The following is a 17,731-nucleotide window of genomic DNA, read 5'->3' as shown; positions in this document are numbered from 1 at the left end:
TACTAGACAGTACTGGAATACTAGACAGTACTGGGATCCGGAGGTTCCATTGAAGATGACGGTACAGTATGCAGCCTTGTGGAACTCTGAGGAATACTAGACAGTACTGTGATCCGGAGGTTCCATTGAAGATGACGGTACAGTATGCAGCCTTGTGGAACTCTGAGGAATACTAGACAGTACTGGGATCGGGAGGTTCCATTGAAGATGACGGTACAGTATGCAGCCTTGTGGAACTCTGAGGAATACTAGACAGTACTGGGATCCGGAGGTTCCATTGAAGATGACGGTACAGTATGCAGCCTTTTGGAACTCTGAGGAATACTAGACACTACTGGGATCCGGAGGTTCCATTGAAGATGACGGTACAGTATGCAGCCTTGTGGAACTCTGAGGAATACTAGACAGTACTGGGATCCGGAGGTTCCATTGAAGATGACGGTACAGTATGCAGCCTTGTGGGACTCTGAGGAATACTAGACACTACTGTGATCCGGAGGTTCCGTTGAAGATGACGGTACAGTATGCAGCCTTGTGGAACTCTGAGGAATACTAGACACTACTGTGATCCGGAGGTTCCATTGAAGATGACGGTACAGTATGCAGCCTTGTGGAACTCTGAGGAATACTAGACAGTACTGTGACCCGGAGGTTCCATTGAAGATGACGGTACAGTATGCAGCCTTGTGGAACTCTGAGGAATACTAGACACTACTATGATCCAGAGGTTCCATTGAAGATGACGGTACAGAATGCAGCCTTGTGGAACTCTGAGGAATACTAGACACTACTGAGGAATACTAGACACTACTGTGATCCGGAGGTTCCATTGAAGATGACGGTACAGTATGCATCCTTGTGGAATTCTGAGGAATACTAGACAGTACTGTGATCCGGAGGTTCCATTGAAGATGACGGTACAGTATGCAGCCTTGTGGAACTCTGAGGAATACTAGACAGTACTGTGATCTGGAGGTTCCATTGAAGATGACGGTACAGTATGCAGCCTTGTGGAACTCTGAGGAATACTAGACAGTACTGTGATCCGTTGGGACTCATCTAGATAAGATACGGTCTCTGTTGGTGAGATGATATGTAAACCACAGCGGGCTTGTTTGCGTCCATCTTGAAAGCATAACCGGGTTGTATGTCAGAAGTGTGAATTTGGCATTTTCACGACTCCATGGAAAATGAGAGAAATGTTCGACTTTCCCTTATTCCATGACTTTTTTGTTTTGTCTTTATGGACTTTCTACCACAATACCCTCCTTTGCCCCCAACGCTCCCCCTTTCCTGCTAACATTTGTATACCCTTTTTTTTTTCCCTCATTTCTATGGTTTTAATTATTTTTCAATATTAACCATGTATAAGCATGGTTCATATGGAAAGTAGTGGCATCAGACATTTTTGATTTGTACCAATTGGTTTTGATTTTCTGATTTTTGTAAAAAATGTTTAAAAATGTGTTGTGCATTTGTTAGATGCTTATACATCAAGTAAATTGTTTTTCAAAGCGCCCACATGTTAACAGCATTGAGCATTGAGCTGCATTAAGTGATAGTGCAAGCCTACAGTGGGGTTAGGCTGGTGGGTGCCGAGACAAGTGCTGTGTGTAGGCAGAAGATGAGGCAAAACGGCTGTGGGAAGGCCAGGGCCCTGAGGACACATAAGGGCCCTGGCCACCAATCATAGCGACTGTGAGGTTAGCAGAGGAGGGAAGGAGGAAGTGAAAAGGAAAGTCTTGAGGAGCTTCCGGAATTTGAGGAGGTCTAGCTCAAGAGGAAGTGGGAGGCTTCTCCAAAAGAGGGAGCCTGCTGATACAAAAGACCGGCCTCCGGCCCTCTGTTTAGCGCAACACTTCACACACAGACGGTTGGTACCAGAGGAACGTAGTGGTCTAGAGGGAGAATATGTAGTGATAGCAATTTGAAGATAGCATGATCCCCAGCCCCAGCCCCAGACAGCCTTGTGGATGATGCAGAGGGATTTGAATTTGATCCGTGCAGCAACCAGGAGCCAGTGAAGAGTTTTTTGGGCAGGAAAGATGCGGTCCCTGAGCTCGAGGCAAAGGATAAGTCTTGCTGCCCTATTCTGGATTAGCTGGTTAGCTGGAGAGGTCGTAGAGAGGAAGAGGGTAGATTCAAGAGTAGGACGTTGCAGTAGTGAAGGCTAGAGAGAACCAGAGCTCTGGTAACATTGAGCTTCTGAGAGAAAGTAAGAAAAGGGAGAATTCCTTTAAGAAGGAAGAGTAGAAAGTTGGACTTCTTGGCAATGCCCTGGATGTGAGTGAGGAAGGAGAGAGAGGAGTCGAAGATGACTCAAAGGTTTTTAGCTTCGGGTGAAGGAGAGGGGGGACAGCCCATAGAGGAAGGCCAGAGTGAGGGGAAGAAGGAGGGAGCAGGGGTCCCAATAGCAATGATCTTTGTCTTGCTGGCATTGAGGCAGAGATCATTGGAAGTGCACCAGGACTGGATAGCAGGTAGGCCGTCCGGGATGATAGAAGAGGCAAGACCGAGAGACTGGAGGAGCCAGTTATCACAAATGTATAACCTGCTATCGGAAAATAATTGACATGGTTATTCTAGATTTTCAAAACAGTGTGCTTTGCTCAGTAGAACAGGGACACTCTTAGTATGACTGCACCATATACTGGAAATGGTCATTTGCAGCCGGGGAAAGGCACTGAGCTAATCAGGTAGCTGTAATAGCAGGGTGAGAATACACATTCTCTTCCCTCTGTTCCAGCCACCTGAGGCCCATCCCAGGGTGGCACCATCATTTTCTTTTTTTGTTGTAATTTGGGGAGCAACAGGGAGTGTCTCCCTGTTGCCTCCCCACATCCCTGCTCCCCAAAAAACAACCAAACCCCTCCCCCACCTCTTCCCTCCCTCCCACTTAACTGCTGGACCGAAGCTTTGTGCTCTGGTCCTGGTGCTCCTCCAGTCTCCCGGCCGCCGCCATAGAAATGGAAAAGGGACTTAGTCTCTATTCCCTATGGTGGGGGCCATCTTGGTTTTATTTTATTTTTCTCTGGAGATTTCTCCTGAGAAAAAAGGAAAAACCATTTGCACTACGGATAAACACTGTGGTGCGAATGGCTTTCACCCTCACATTGGGGGACATGACCTTTCACGGGCACTGGCCCTTGATTCGTTCGGGCCTACCTTGGCTCAGACTGGTGGGCCATTAAAGGCCATGTCTGCCCTCCACAGAGGTGGTGATAGCCGTATAAGAACTAAACAATGTTACATTTTATGAAGAGCAATATTGCAATAATAGTATAATTAAATAGTATCCTTTGTAATAGCTTCCTTTAGCTCCCCCAAGTTTAGATTTTTCCTTTGGTCATGCAACTTCCAGTAAAGGTTGAGGTGGCTTGATCAAACGTGTACCTGACTACACGATTCTCAACCAGATAGAAAGAGCCAGAGACATAGGCTGAGGAAGAGAGAGACAGACAAACTGAGAAGGATAGTAAAGAGAGAAAGTTAGTGAGAGAAATAGAGCGAGAGGTGCAGAGAGAGCATTAGAGCAGATTATAATATGCCAGATAAAGCTAGTATATCAATATTTCTTGTACAGCCCTGAATGCTGCATTCTTTTCAATTCAAAAACTATGTAGTGGAGGAATTGACACGGGAGATGCGAGAGGGCTGAGAAGTGCCCCCTTGACTTTATAGATGCAGCTTTCTGTTTCCACATCTGTGTTCCTTTGTTTTTGTGTCTTCTAGTTTGTGACCATTTTCACCTCCTCCCTCCTATTCCCAATTACATTTAGTTCTTTCTGTTCTCTCCTCCGTGTGCGCCTGTTTGCAACTCTGACCAAGAACCAGCTTACCTTCTCAACTTCTGCCCTTGTGGTTGGAGGTCATTAAAACAGTGGCTGGACTCTCAGTGAAGGATGATTTTCCATGTGTCATGACCCAGATCATGGACCTTGTTCAAGAAGGAGTTGTCATATCTCAGCATTCAATATCAACCAACAATATTGGGTGCAAGGATGCTCTTGCGTCAACGATGCATTGAATAAATACAAATTCAAATGACTTGTATGTTGTTACAGAGATTTCAGTCCTTAATAGCTATAAGTAACATACCACCGTCCCCTAGTGATCCAGGGTTTTGGATAGTTTTTTTTTAAATAGCGCGCCATGGTGAAAACACATTTATGAGCTAAGTGTTCTTCAGGCAATGATGTGGCATCTGCTTTTGGTTTTGATAATTTATTCATGTGTGTTGTGGTAACCTTGTGAGCCCAATGGAGGTTTATCAAACCAACTTTGATGGAGGTTTGGTGACTGCTGGTTGTACGCTGCTACCATCTATAAAAGTTTTCCACTTGGGTCTGCAGCCTCATCATTGGATATGGTGTTCTTCATTCTCCTTTTTAGCTTTTCTGATTTCTAAAGTTAATACTATTAAATCAAATTTGATGCATGGCGTGTGGTGGAGTCCCCTGCCATGCACTTGGAGTTGATGGTGGCCAGTACAAATGCAAAACGCATAGATAGGCTGCCAACATAAGGAGTGTGTGGGCATTTGAACCAAATGGGCAGTGTTGGAGCAGGTGAGAGACGAGGACAACAGGAGAGACAGTTCTATAAGAAGGACTGGGTCTAAAGAGAAGAGATTCAATTGGAGGAGGTGTTGAGTAACGAAAAGGGAACACATGGAAAAATACAAGGTAGGTAAGGAGGTGATGATGAACAAGGAAGAGATGTGGTGGTGAAGAACTAAGAGAGTGATGTAGCAAAGGAAGGAGTGGAGTAAAGAGGATCTGATGGGTGAGCTGGGGAAGGGAAATCATCACTCAGAGGGAGTGAGGTGGTTGAATTAGGAACAGAAGGGGAGGGGGAATGCGGAGGTTGGAGGCAACAGCAAGGAGAGATGAGAAGAGTGTAGTTTGTCACAGATGGAGAGAGAGAGAAACCAAGGGAGGACATTTAGAGAGTCTGGAGTAGGTTGTGGGGGACAGAGAGAAGATGAAAGAAAAGGAAAGATAAAGAGAAGGAGCAGGCCCATTACCAGCCTGACAAGAGGAACGTTTGCTAGGGGAGTGGGGGGGGGGGGGGTGGGGGATGACCATGTGCCGGAGAGGTGGGAGGTACAAGAAGAGTATAAGGAGTGGTGCAGTGAAGAGGCTAGGAGAAGGAGTAGACTGTCCATAGGTATGAGCAGATTCTGTGATTAAATCAAGGTTTTTCTATCGCAGGAGAAATCATCAAATGTTTATTTTCTTTTGACATTTTGCCACAAATGCATGTGGGGAAGACCCCCTACATTTTTTATTACCCTAACCGACCCCCACATACATCTGCAGCAAAACTCGATGACCAAAATGCGCTGAATTCTCTTTTGATGGAAAATCCAACAATACATCCTCCCTATCCCGTATGAGAGCCTTTCACTCTGCCCGTGGAGCAGAAAAGGATTGGATGATGGGGCCTAAAATCAGAACCACAGTTAAGGTAGGTGAAGAAGATAACCAGGGTCAGCTTGCCAAGCAGCATAGCTAGCTAGCCTTCTAGTGGGAACTGTGTGACTGAGCTTGCCCTCCCTTTTACAGTTACCAAGGCCTAACATGCATGTGCATGAGGGGCCCAAAACACAGGGACAAGAAGCAGAGAACCTGAATCAACGGTACCAGTGATACAGCCAAAATCCCAGATTGTGAGTGACTCAGGAATAATGATAAATCCTAGTCCAGAGAGTTTGTGTTCACCCCAGAGACTGTGAGATTGTTTGATTATCTAGATAATTTGTTTAGCCTATTACCAGACCCAGAGACCTTTTTGTTGAACCACTGAGGATACGCTATATAGTTCCGATATTCCAAAGCTTTAGGTTGGCCCAATAAATCCCAGATGAAATGTACAGGTAAAGAGAGGCCTCCAGAGTCTAGGTTACCACGTTTGTCTGAAACCCAGGAAGTCACCCCATTCATTCCCTACATTAGTTTTACGTTCAGGAATGGCGAAAGTGGGCAGTAGAGGCAGAAACAACTTGTGCAGCACTGGGTCATTAGGTATACAGTTTGCTTACGTGTTTGGAAATTGATTAGCAGCAAGTTCATGTGAGGGAGAGGTGATGCCCACACTTCTTACATGAACGTGAAAGGGTTGGACCCATTAATTATTGCGCTGATAATACGGTACACTACGTTTTTCAAGTTTTCATGTAAAGGATTTAATCAGTGACTTAGGTAGGTCAGACAACACATGTTTCGATCTTTAAGGGTCTTTCTCAAGGCTTAATTGATTCTTGGTTGCCCATGGTTGCTGCGTTTATGGCTTTCCAGTTGGACAATTCCGTTTATAAATGACAGACCCAGATTCCTTGGCTCCGTGGGTAATTGAAGATTGGCCTCAGGTATTTGTGGCTTGGTAATCCTATGGGTGTTGGCCCCGGTGGTCTTGCTGTGCCTTTTCGGCTCCTGGTCTCCTTGGCTGGTCTTTCACTGCAAGCCCACCAGTGCCAACACACATAGGATTACCTAGCCACAAATACCTGAGGCCAATCCCCACGGAGTCATTGCTAACAAGATTGTCCAACCAGCAAGCCTTAAACCCATCAACCATGGGCAGACAAGAATGAATTTAGACTTGGGAAAGACCCTTAAGGGTCAAAATGCGTCTCAACTGACCTACCTAAATCACTGATTACATTATTTACCTGAAAACATGAAAAACTCTGTGTACCCTATTATCAGTGCAAGAATTACAGGGTCCAACGCTTTTAAGTTCAAGAACGTACTGCGAATCGTGGAAGTCCCATTTGTCAAACTGTTACATGTTTTGATCTTTAAATTGTTTTCATCTTGACTAAACCTTTATTTTTATTCCCTTAACTCCGTGTATGATTGCCTTTGATCCCACTTGGCTTTGTGGTAGATGATATCAGGGCAATTTAAAACAATATTTGCCTTTCAACACATATTTGTAATTAGCAGCAGGAAGAATGATCATGTTTTTAACCATGGTCTTCAGCATGATCCTCTTGTAAACATTTGGATACATGTAAACAATTCTCTGAATTTAATGATAGTCCTCCTGTTGTAAGGTATAAAGCAAGAACGAGGCAACTGACATGATGAAACACTGCCTGTTTATTTACACAAAACAGTGCTTTCTTATATTTTATTGTATTTTATTTAACAATATGGTGAGCTCTTCTACCAAAAATGCTGTACATGAGGATGAAACCAGAGAGATGAAAGCAAAGAATTTTGAGGGAACCTCAAAAAAAGTCAAAGAGAACATTTAACAGGTCGTGATCCACGAGGTGGAGGTTAGAGATCCTAGTAAGCAAGTGGGCTGCAATCAGCATAGATTCGCAATATCAGTTATATACAATATATACAGATAATCAGATGATAATATACAGAATGTACAACAGCAGAGGCAGTGATCAAAGGTAATGGAAGATGCAGTAGTGAAGGGTATTGACCGTAGCAGGTATAGAAAATGGAATTTAAGGGCAGGTATGAAAGCATGGCTAGTATAATATATTTTTTTTATACCATGGAGGGAGGAAGTACATGTGGGCAGGGGCCAGGTGAGAAAAGCACTGGTAACAGGAGGCATATGAGGTGTAGGGTGGAGGAAGCTGGAGAAAAGGGTATGATGTGCAGGGATCAGTTACCCATGGCTCTGCAGATGTTTTGGACTACAACTCCCATGCTCTGTCACCATTGTCTATTGTGGCTATGGCTGATGGAAGCTCTAGTCCAAAACATCTGGACAGTCAAAGGCTGAAGTCCCTTGGCATAGAGAGTATCATGTGAAGAAGTAGGCCAGATTGGCGTGGGAAAGCTAGATCATAAAATAAATTGAAGACAAGTAGAAGGAATTTTGAGGGGGTAGTGACCAGCCATCAATGAAGTGATGAGAAGATGTGATGAGGCGGGAGCAGAGCAGAGGAGGATGTAAAGTTTGTTCATAGAGGGTACACAATAAGGTGCTAGATTCAGGATAACTACGATGATAAGGAGCCACATAATGGATGCTGCCGGCCGCTGCCTCTATATTTTCTGTGTGGGCGAATCAGACCTTTGCACAGCCGATGGCCGGTGAGACTACATCACTTTATGACCTGCAGATTTGTGTGTGTAGTCATTAGCCACAAGCTGCCATATAGTAATTGCCTAAACGGTGGTAGGGTGTGGGAAGCCTAAATTGGAACGAGAAGGCATCATTCCAGCATGGCCACCTAGTTTCATATGTCCTGACTCTGCACTTCAAAATAACACATTGGATTTTCCTATAATTAAGGCCAGAGAGGCAGAATGGGTCTGCCTCCAGCTAGACCTTGGGTCTTTATAGTGTGGAGAACACGCAGAAAGGAAATAAATAGTCATTCCTGAGTTAATGTTTCACAGTTATTTCATTGGGACAGGCTTCCTAACGGTTGTATACGAATTACAATTGACATTTGCACAATTGACCGAATTGTGAAAGTCAATTGATATATATATATATATATATATATATATATATATATATATATATATATATATATATATATATATATATATATATATACACACACATATGGTCAATTGTGCAAAGGTCTTGTGAAAGTCAATTGATAAATATATATATATATATATATATATATATATATATATATATATATATATATATATATATATATATATTACACATATGGTCAATTGTGAAAATGTCAATTCCGACCCTTGATTTTTGGTCAATTAGGTAATTCGAACAATTGTGTTCGAACAATTTGGGTAATACCTTCCTAACTACAGCTGATTTTAGCTACTGGACTCGCTGGCCCTGTGAGGTAGTTTGAGACTATTGGTGACGGTTTTCCCTAGTTAGAGAACTATAGAGGGCATCATTCATGCCTAATTATAGGTAGTTGGGACACATGCAGGTTCTACCTCTCTTATTATTTCTCTTAAATTAGATCAGAGATATAAAAGATGTTGCAGACACTGGCATGCCCAAGAGCTTGGTTTACAGGCTCGGACTGGCCGATAGGGCAAAAGGGCAATGCCCGAATCCAAAACGCAAAATGCTAGTGTGGGCTAGTTGTTTTGGTCAAAGTAGGCCACTTTCTGGGACAATGTGGGCCAGTTTGATGAGTTACTTCACCATGCGGCTAGTGGTTTTGACCATTGTTACTGAATAAATATTCTTTAAAATGCACAATTCGCTTCACACTTTATTAAAAAAAAACTCAATCTTGAGTACTACTCAGTCTGTCACAAAAGGAATGAATTGCAACAGTGGCCCACTTTTTAGGTGCCCGGTAGAATTGTATGCCCCAGTCGGACCCTGTTGGTTGAAGTAACTAAAAACCAACTGTGCAGTGTATGTTTATGCTCCAGAACCTACAGAGATGCAGTAAACTCCATAAAAAAGGCTTATTTCGAATAGACTTGATTCAAGTACAAAGAAAATACGAAATGTGAAGAAATGCACTAATACACGTAGGGGTCAGCTCTAGGGTATGAATTGTCAACCCGTTGGTGGAATATTCTGTGCCCCTTATTTCATCTTCAAGATGTGACCCTTTCTTTTGTGTTGGCAGTCTTGATGAAGGAGGCATGTTTGCGCCTAAATATATGTCTTTACCGAAAAATTATACGGATAGAATGGCTCACAATGAAACAACCCTTGCCATTTTGAAGTTAGCTTTTGAAGCTGGTATCTGAAACTTTTTGGACTGATTAGTTCATACTATATATATATCACATGTATTTTTTTCGTGGAGAAAACGGCTTGCATTTGGGTTAATTTGCATACCCACAATTGCTTGCTGATGTGGATCAGAACAGAAGATGAACTTCCAGCGATGGCTACTAGGTGGTGGTGTGGAATATGTGACTTGGCCTAAATGGACTATCCAATTTTCACATTTCAGGTAATAGTGTTTTCCCAAGGCGTTTTAAACCCACCATAACTTTATTGGTGTTTTGTATTATATATATATATATGTATATATATATTAACTTTAAGAGAGAGTTAATGTGATCACAATTAATGCAGCAAAACCCTTAAAACTCAACACTCGCGTTTATGTCAAGTCCACCTTAATTTGGCGCCCCCTGTTGCACAGCGTATGACCACAATGATGGCATCACAGAATTTCAAGGGTTTTGTCATACTATAGATTATTTGGGGCCCACAAGCCATGGCCTTCGACCTTAGCCACTGTGCATGTGGCACCAATATGTTTCTTTGGGACTCACTAGGCATGGCCTTTGGCTGTGGTCACTGTACATATTGCACCAACAAGTTTCTTTGGGGCCCACTGGTCATGGCCGTCATCAGTGATGTCATCAGTGATGGCATCTTTGATGCCATCATTGTCGTTATATGCTGCGCAACAGGGGCCCAAAGTTAAAGTAGACTTGCTTTAAATGTGAGTGCTGAATTTCAAGGGTTTTGTTGCGTTAAATTTGATCACCTTAACTTTCCTTTAACAACTTTTTTCACTGAATTTCAAAGGTTTTGTTGCTATGTTTTCACATTAGATCTGATGAACTAAACTCTCTTAACTAAAGTTTTTTCACAGAATTTCAATGGTTTGGTATTAATTTTGGGCCCACTAGCCAGGGCCTTCGGCCATGACCAGTGGCCACGGCCTTATGGCCTTTGGCCATACCAGTGGCACAGAGACCCATTACCCCTGCTTAGTAGATGTGATCACTGCAGGTGTACAATTTCCTTTTTTCCCCACTCGCTCTAATTCCTTCGGGATTCCCCTGATAATGGCAATGAACTATTCATACAGCGGGAATGAACTACCTATGCCTGTGGTATTCCTCAGGTATTCTCCTGATAATAAGAAAATACTCCAAAATCAAAGACTCCTCCATGCCCTCACAAGCACTCACCAAGTGCCCTTCTCCTCGTTCCATGGTCCCTCCACTCCCCTCAGCCGCTTTTTCCCTCCCTGGCCTTCCCCCATTACCCCTTTCACTCTTCACTCTTTTGTTCGTATGAACATTTTCTTTTCCGAGCACGTCTTCCATTGTATCCATGGGAACCTCGCAAAAGTCCCCTGGATTTCTCCATATAATGCGAAAATCTTCGAATTGTAACTGGCTCCCCAGGCCACCCCAACTCCCCAGTTTCACATGGTATGCTCTTTCTCCCTCCCCAACTTTAGCCTAATGCAAATGCATCCTTTCTTCTCATCCAAATAGCTTTTTGAGCTCTTTTCATTTGCGCATTACCCCGGTATTACCCCAGTAACCGCTCGTATCGAGCAAAACAATACATGCCACATTTTTATTTAAAACTACTGGATGGATTAACACCAAACATATCCTGGAAATTAAGTCAACACTTTGTGCCAAAGTTGTTTCTTATTTGGTCCAAATCTGCACAGCAGCTTTTGCGCTTCAGCTTTACCAAATTTGGACTTTTTCTCTATGGTAATATGAATGGGAGTAGGCCGAAAACCATTTATTTTGCTTTCTCACTAATGTATTCATTTTTTAACAAATCTTTCCCACAATTTCCAGTCTTGGGGCGAGGGGCTCAGGACAAACATATTGTTGGAAAAATATTTGCCATAACTGTCCTGAAAGTGAAACGGTATTAGAAATTAGAATTCTTGGATTTCCTATGGTTCAAAGCTATTACCTTAACTATATAATATATAGATATATATCCATGTATATGGAATGCTTAGCATCTCAGAAATGTGCATCAATTAATTATTGTTGAGGTTTGGAAATATGCACACACTTGTTTTAGTGAGTGATGTTTAGTCTTGTCTGATGAATAATTGGTAATTTTTTTTAACTGAAAGCTTTTGTATATATTTATAAAATATGGTTGGAATACAAAGAACAATGGAAAAATGTACATTTATTGAGGCCCAATGAAAAATATCTGTGATCCAATTTAAGAGAAATATTCTGTGGGGAAGAACCTGTATGTGTTCCTCTTGTCTTAAATCTGACCTCTACATGATGATTCGGGTACTCATCCCTATCTGTTGGTATTAATTCCAGACAGTTGTACGGAACCACTCATATGTTTGCTTACACTGTTGCATTCCAACACTCTATGATCATGACGCTTCTGTTTGAGACTATGGGCCTCATCCCAACCCCGCCGGTCTAGTAACAACGGTGCCGCTAGGCTTCCCATTACCGGACCGGCAGAGTACAAGTTTGTGGGCCGGAGACACTCCCGCCCGCCAGGTCTGACCTGGCGGGCAGAAAGGCACATGCTCGCAGACTTTCACGGTAGCACCGTTATTAACAGTGCCAGTGCTACCATCATCCCCATTCCCATTGAGTCCTATGAGACTCAAATGGGAATGGGAATGGGGATTAACTTTTTCCGGCGCCTGGCTTCAGGGACCGCCGGGGCTGTAATGCCCTGGTGATACCCCATTGCCAGGTGCTGGAAAAATCACAACTCCAGCGGCAGCCGTGCCGTTTTTATTGGCACAGCGACCGCCGGGGTCGTAATGAGTCCCTATGAGTTTATGACTGTGCACAGAGTACTGCTGGCCAAGAAAGGACTCCAAATTCCCCCACATTATACAGAACTCAAAAACAGAATATGATCATTAAGATGAAGATGTGAAATAGATGAGGCCCTTTGGGTGAGGCCGAGGCCAACGATTTGGTTCGTCGTCGTCCGGTGTGAATGTATGGATGATCCTGTTGGAAGATAGAAAAGACCAGTTTTTAGTTTTAAATACAAACCAATTGTGCTGCCTTTTTTTTTTTTTTTGCAAGAAGCTGATTTTCCATCATGAGAAGACTGGAAGGAGCATTATCTATGCTAAAATTGGGTAAATTGTTAAGGTAATTTGAGGTGCATAATCAGAAGGGTTCTACGTTGTTTTTGCTGAAGTAAAATACTTTGTGGTACTTTACTTCGACAAAACTACTTTGTTTTTTCTTAAATTGGTGGGCCCCCTATATCCCTCTACTACCCCCTCCCAACCATCCCACCTTACTCCAAAATACATATATATATGATACGTTATTTATAACAAGCTTCAAACCCAGAGGTTTCTAAGCGCGGACCCCGGGATCGAACCCGTGTTGCTCCGTGTCGTCTTGCTACCAAGGTGAGAACATTGCCCCTGAGCTATCCTCCCGAGACATACATTTATTTCCTCACGAAGTGGTGGTGGTGGGGGTGTGCAATGGAGGCTGGCGGCCACCAACTGCTACAGTAAGTGATGTTCGGCCTGGGGCGGTATGGGTAGGACCACAATGCTTACCCCACCATGCACAGCAAGTCGGCAGGGTTTGTTACAAGGCACACACACATGGCCCTGTCCCTTTAAGAGAAGCTCTCAGCATACATAGTCCCTCTAAATCCACAGCACTCGCACAGTGCACATTATGGCCAAAACATGCCCGATATAAGGGTAGCGGGACTTCACCCCAAGAGAGGCTCTAGTAGAAATCCTGACTCAAAACCATTTGGACTACAGGGTGAGGATGGGTCGCTAAATCGTGCCCACAAGGACAACTGATTTAAGAAATACTAAGATCAGGAAATACGAATGCAGAAATATTGTGACCGGCAAACCCACTGTGAGTAAACTGCACTCCTACCCTGTGCACAGTTCCACAAACATGAATGGGATTGCAAAGAGTGGAGCACCACTGCCATAGATCCACCCACGCTTGCAGTAAAGAATGTTACAAGATGGTGGACAGCCTATTTGAAGGCTCGCACTGCATTTTAGAACTGCTTGGGTGGAGCAGCTGGGACAGTAGGAGAACAGTCCTCAGTGCAAATTCGCCAATCCATTTGCATAACAAATGAATATGTTCACCTGAAGCTGCATAATACGTTGGATATTTGGAGATAACCTGAGGATTTGGTTTGGAGAGTGTTGGAAGGAATAGAAAAAGAGCTCACGCAGGAGAAAGGAGGCTGAAGGGGCAGCCAGGGGCAGGAAATGGGGCTGGAAGGAGAGGAGAGTAGAGTGAAGTGCTAGTAAATATCAAGGAGGTGATGAAGAGTGAGTAGGAGGCTGAGAGTAAAGAGAAGAGGAGCACCAGTGAGGAGTGGAGAAAATATGATTCGAAACATCAAAGTGAGGAGAAGAGGAAAGGAACTAGAAAAATGCGAAGAGGGTGTTGGAAGTAGAAGCAAGAGAGGAGAAGGAAAGCATAATCTGATAAACTGGGAAGATCTCAGGGGAAGCCAGGTCAACATGTATAAGGAGGAGGTTGGAGATGTAAATGAGGAGCGATGAGACAACAGAGGAGCGCTGGAGGACTTTGTATATAAAGGGCGGGCATCGTACAAGCCTTGCAGCATCTTGAGGAGAGTGAAGGTATGAATATGTGGTGGAGTATCAAAGAGGTAGGTGCAAGAGGTATCAAAAGAGAAATACCGTAAAGAGGATAGAATAGCAGGACTAAGGGAGGCCCTCTTTGGCCCAAGACCATCCCGAATTGGTAGGAGGTAGACGGCGATGGGGTTAGGCACTTGAGGCAGGCCTCAGGACAGAAAGGAGGGGTAGGTAGCTTAACTCACCCTATAGAGAAGCACTCATGATTTGCTTAGCCTTCCCCAACCCATATTTGCTGCTGCTGCCTAGACCTAGTGTGTAAGTGCCTATGGGGCCAAGACACATACGAGGGGGCGTGTCAGGAATACAAGGTGAGAAGCAAAGGTCAAATCCGATGACATCAGGGGCCAAGTACGAAGTGTAGGGGCACTGGAAACCCAATACTGTCAGTAACTGGGGAGTGAATACTTAGCCCTGGAAGAGAGCTCAAGATTCAGGATCGTGAACACCAAAGACTTTTTTATTTGAATTCCCCAAATGTGAGAGCCTACAGTTGTTGAGTTGCATTTTCGTTATTTTGCCGACTTGTGTAACGAGGCCAAATAAATGAGTAGCTCGTGAACCCTACCTATGAGACCGTCTTATATTGATACTATGTGATAGCTGTGCTGCTCGGAATATGATCAAATACTTTCACACTTACAGGCACAGCAATCACATTTGCACTAAGCCTGCTTTAGGCACTATAGTTGACCAGACTGCATAGAGAGACAATTTTCACTTGTGCATTGCACTTGGTGTGCATAGGATGCAATATCTATGCACACCTAGGCATGCCTCTTCTTTAATCCATTGAAAGCCTTCTTTTTCGGCTACCTGCTTAATTCATTTGCATGTCTACTTTATAGTGCTGTCTCACAAAAAGATATGCGTCCTCTGCACAATCACGCATGGTGTGCACTGCTGGCGAATGGAACCCACATTGCTACACGTAATAATGTCCCTGAAAAAATGTCTCCTGAAAAAAAGTTGCTGTTTTTTTGCGGAGATATTATTACTTGAAACATGCGGGGAAAACCCCTGTAACCCCTGAATGTTTATTTTTTTTTTTTACAAGGGAAGTGTGATACATCCCCCAACCGATCCCCATACATGATGTCACCATATATAATGTCGCCAATGGCTTTTCCCGGCGCCATTATTACCTGATGCCCAGACAGCCTAATGTATGATAAGGATGACAGATGTGCAGAGAAGTGTGCTTTACCTCAGAGGGACAAATCAGTTGCACAGGTGTAGCAAATGTCTCAACTTCTTCCTTAGCGCCCTCTGGCTGGAACTAAAAGGAAACAAAATACAGGAATGAATGATTACTCTTCTGACTGTTCCTTGTCTCAGCTTCCCATCTTCACCCTTGGTTGTTCAGATTAGTTGGGTTGTCATTTGTCCACTCCAGCATCATCCATCGTGGCTCCTGGGAGCAGGTGGTCATTGGATTGAGTCAATATTGTCTTCTAGATCTCCATTTGGTACCTACCGCTACAGTCCCTGAGCAACACGGTAGGGTGGTATCCATTAACCCCTTAAGTGCCGGGCTATTATGCGAGTCTATGTAAAAAGGATGAGCATACTGACTATCATCACTGTCAAGCCAGGTTCTGTTTATTTCAGATCACTCTATAAAACATACATTAAAATAATAAAATGCAAAATAACATTGACATACATTATAACAAGAAAGCATCATGCATTCTTTATATGTTACCCAGGTACTTGATCCACAGCACACAACGTACCATTGATATTGATACTTTTATCTTACAAATAGACAATTCTGACCCGCCATAAATATAACATTTGGCCAGATGTCCCTATTGCTCACGCTCCATTCAAATAGCTAAAATAGTGTGCAAGCCACCACTGGAGGGTGGAATGGGGGGGGGGGGTGGAGAGGCTGATGCAGGAAATATCGAGCTGGATGATATTGTCTGATTCCAGTCCATTTAAAGACAAGCATCAGAGCCTTTCTGCCCTATTTCTTTGTACCGCTTGCAAAATGGTATAACATGGATTAAGGTTCGTTTGTGACTTGGCAGAAAGGGTACAAAAAATCTCTTGATCAAGACCCTCCTGCCTACAAACTGTCAGAGCTAATGGTAGTTAATCTTAATTTTGTCAACAGAATTTAATGTTCAGATTTAAAGGGCCATTTGATGTAACCCTTTTAGGGAACGGGTGCAAAGGGCACATATGCCTGTTTACTTCCTCATTTGACCTTTCCCACCTCTGTTTTTCTACAACAGTTTTGGACTTTGGAAATTACTTCCTTTGAAATGCCCTCTAGACACCCTTTTGGGGTGGTACCAAGCCTGATTTGCATATGGTATTTCCCCTTTTGTAATGGCTTGGCAGGCGAAGAACAATGGTCTGGTGGGTTGCCCAGAGCAATGCCAGAGGGTAGGATTAATTCCAAACCTTCCAGCCATCACCTCTTTTGTTTTGCGTAAGTCAACCCAAGAGAGACGGGTATGCCCAGACGTGGGTCCCATGCCTACTGGGCCAAGAGACCCAAGTTTCTTTTCACTGATGAGGCCCAACAATGCCACAACATGTCTGGGGATGCTTGTGGTCTTGTGCAGAAGGGATGTGACCTAGCAGTTTGGGCTGGACTGCCCCTTTTGGGGTGGGTCCAAGCCTGATTTGCATATGGTCTTTCCCCTTCTGCAATGGTTTGGCAGGCTAAGAATGATGGTTTGGAGTGTTGTCCAGAGCAATGCCAGAGGTTAAGATTCATTGTAAACCTTCCAGCCATCACCTCTTTGTTTTCACAATTAACACTTAAACATCTCTATATTCAATAGATAGCTTTTCTTCATACCATATCTGCATTCACTGCCTAAATGTGACAGTCAAATGCGGTTCTCAAGATAGTCAAATCCCAGTTCTTCATGCACAATAAAATTGAAGATGAATCGGGATGGGTTTGCATAACCCCCTACTTGTCCACAATATTTCGCTGTAGCCCACACCTGTAGCCCACACTGCGGCTTTGAAATTTGTGCTCATTACGTTGTATGGTTAACCACAAAAATAATCGGAAAATGTAAAAACTCTAATGCAAACTTAGATCACTCTAGTCATCTAGTCATTCCAGTTTGTACCCCCTCTCCCCAATGACTAGTGTCTGAAATTGTAACCACTAGGTAATTAAATGTATTGACTTGTGCTAGCCTTTCCCCATTTAGATTTAAAAAGTACAGTTTTGGATTACACTTGATTAGGGCCATTGTTTTTTCTTTTTACAATATTAACTTATAATTGTCTTTCATCCATATACTTATAATAGCTGGTTAATAAAATCTGGACTTTATTAGGTGTGGTTGCTAAAATTACAGAATCATCTGTGAAAGATCATTTAAAATCCCTCCTACTTATCATTGGTCCAGGTCTCCAGTACTGTGCTAAGAAATTAGTGAA

The 17,731-nt window shown here is 43.3% G+C and overlaps 1 protein-coding gene across 1 annotated transcript in view; it reads right to left on the bottom strand.

Moving 5' to 3' along the window:
* Positions 1 to 12,137: 12,137 nt before the first annotated feature.
* The window catches only part of PLB1 (phospholipase B1), a 38,891-nt gene continuing 33,297 nt past the window's right edge, over positions 12,138 to 17,731 (bottom strand). Inside the window, exons 5-6 of the mRNA XM_069638331.1 lie at positions 15,522 to 15,593; positions 12,138 to 12,653 (exon numbers count right to left, since the gene is read on the bottom strand). Of these exons, the coding sequence (XP_069494432.1) occupies positions 12,540 to 12,653; positions 15,522 to 15,593 (186 nt within the window). The 3' untranslated portion in view covers positions 12,138 to 12,539. The remainder of the gene's footprint in view (positions 12,654 to 15,521; positions 15,594 to 17,731) is intronic.

Source organism: Ambystoma mexicanum, chromosome 14, assembly GCF_040938575.1.
Source record: "Ambystoma mexicanum isolate Mex_15411 chromosome 14, UKY_AmexF1_1, whole genome shotgun sequence".
NCBI lineage: Eukaryota > Metazoa > Chordata > Amphibia > Caudata > Ambystomatidae > Ambystoma > Ambystoma mexicanum.
The sequence above is the reverse complement of the archived record's forward strand: the minus strand, read 5'-3'. Positions and strand labels throughout refer to the sequence as shown.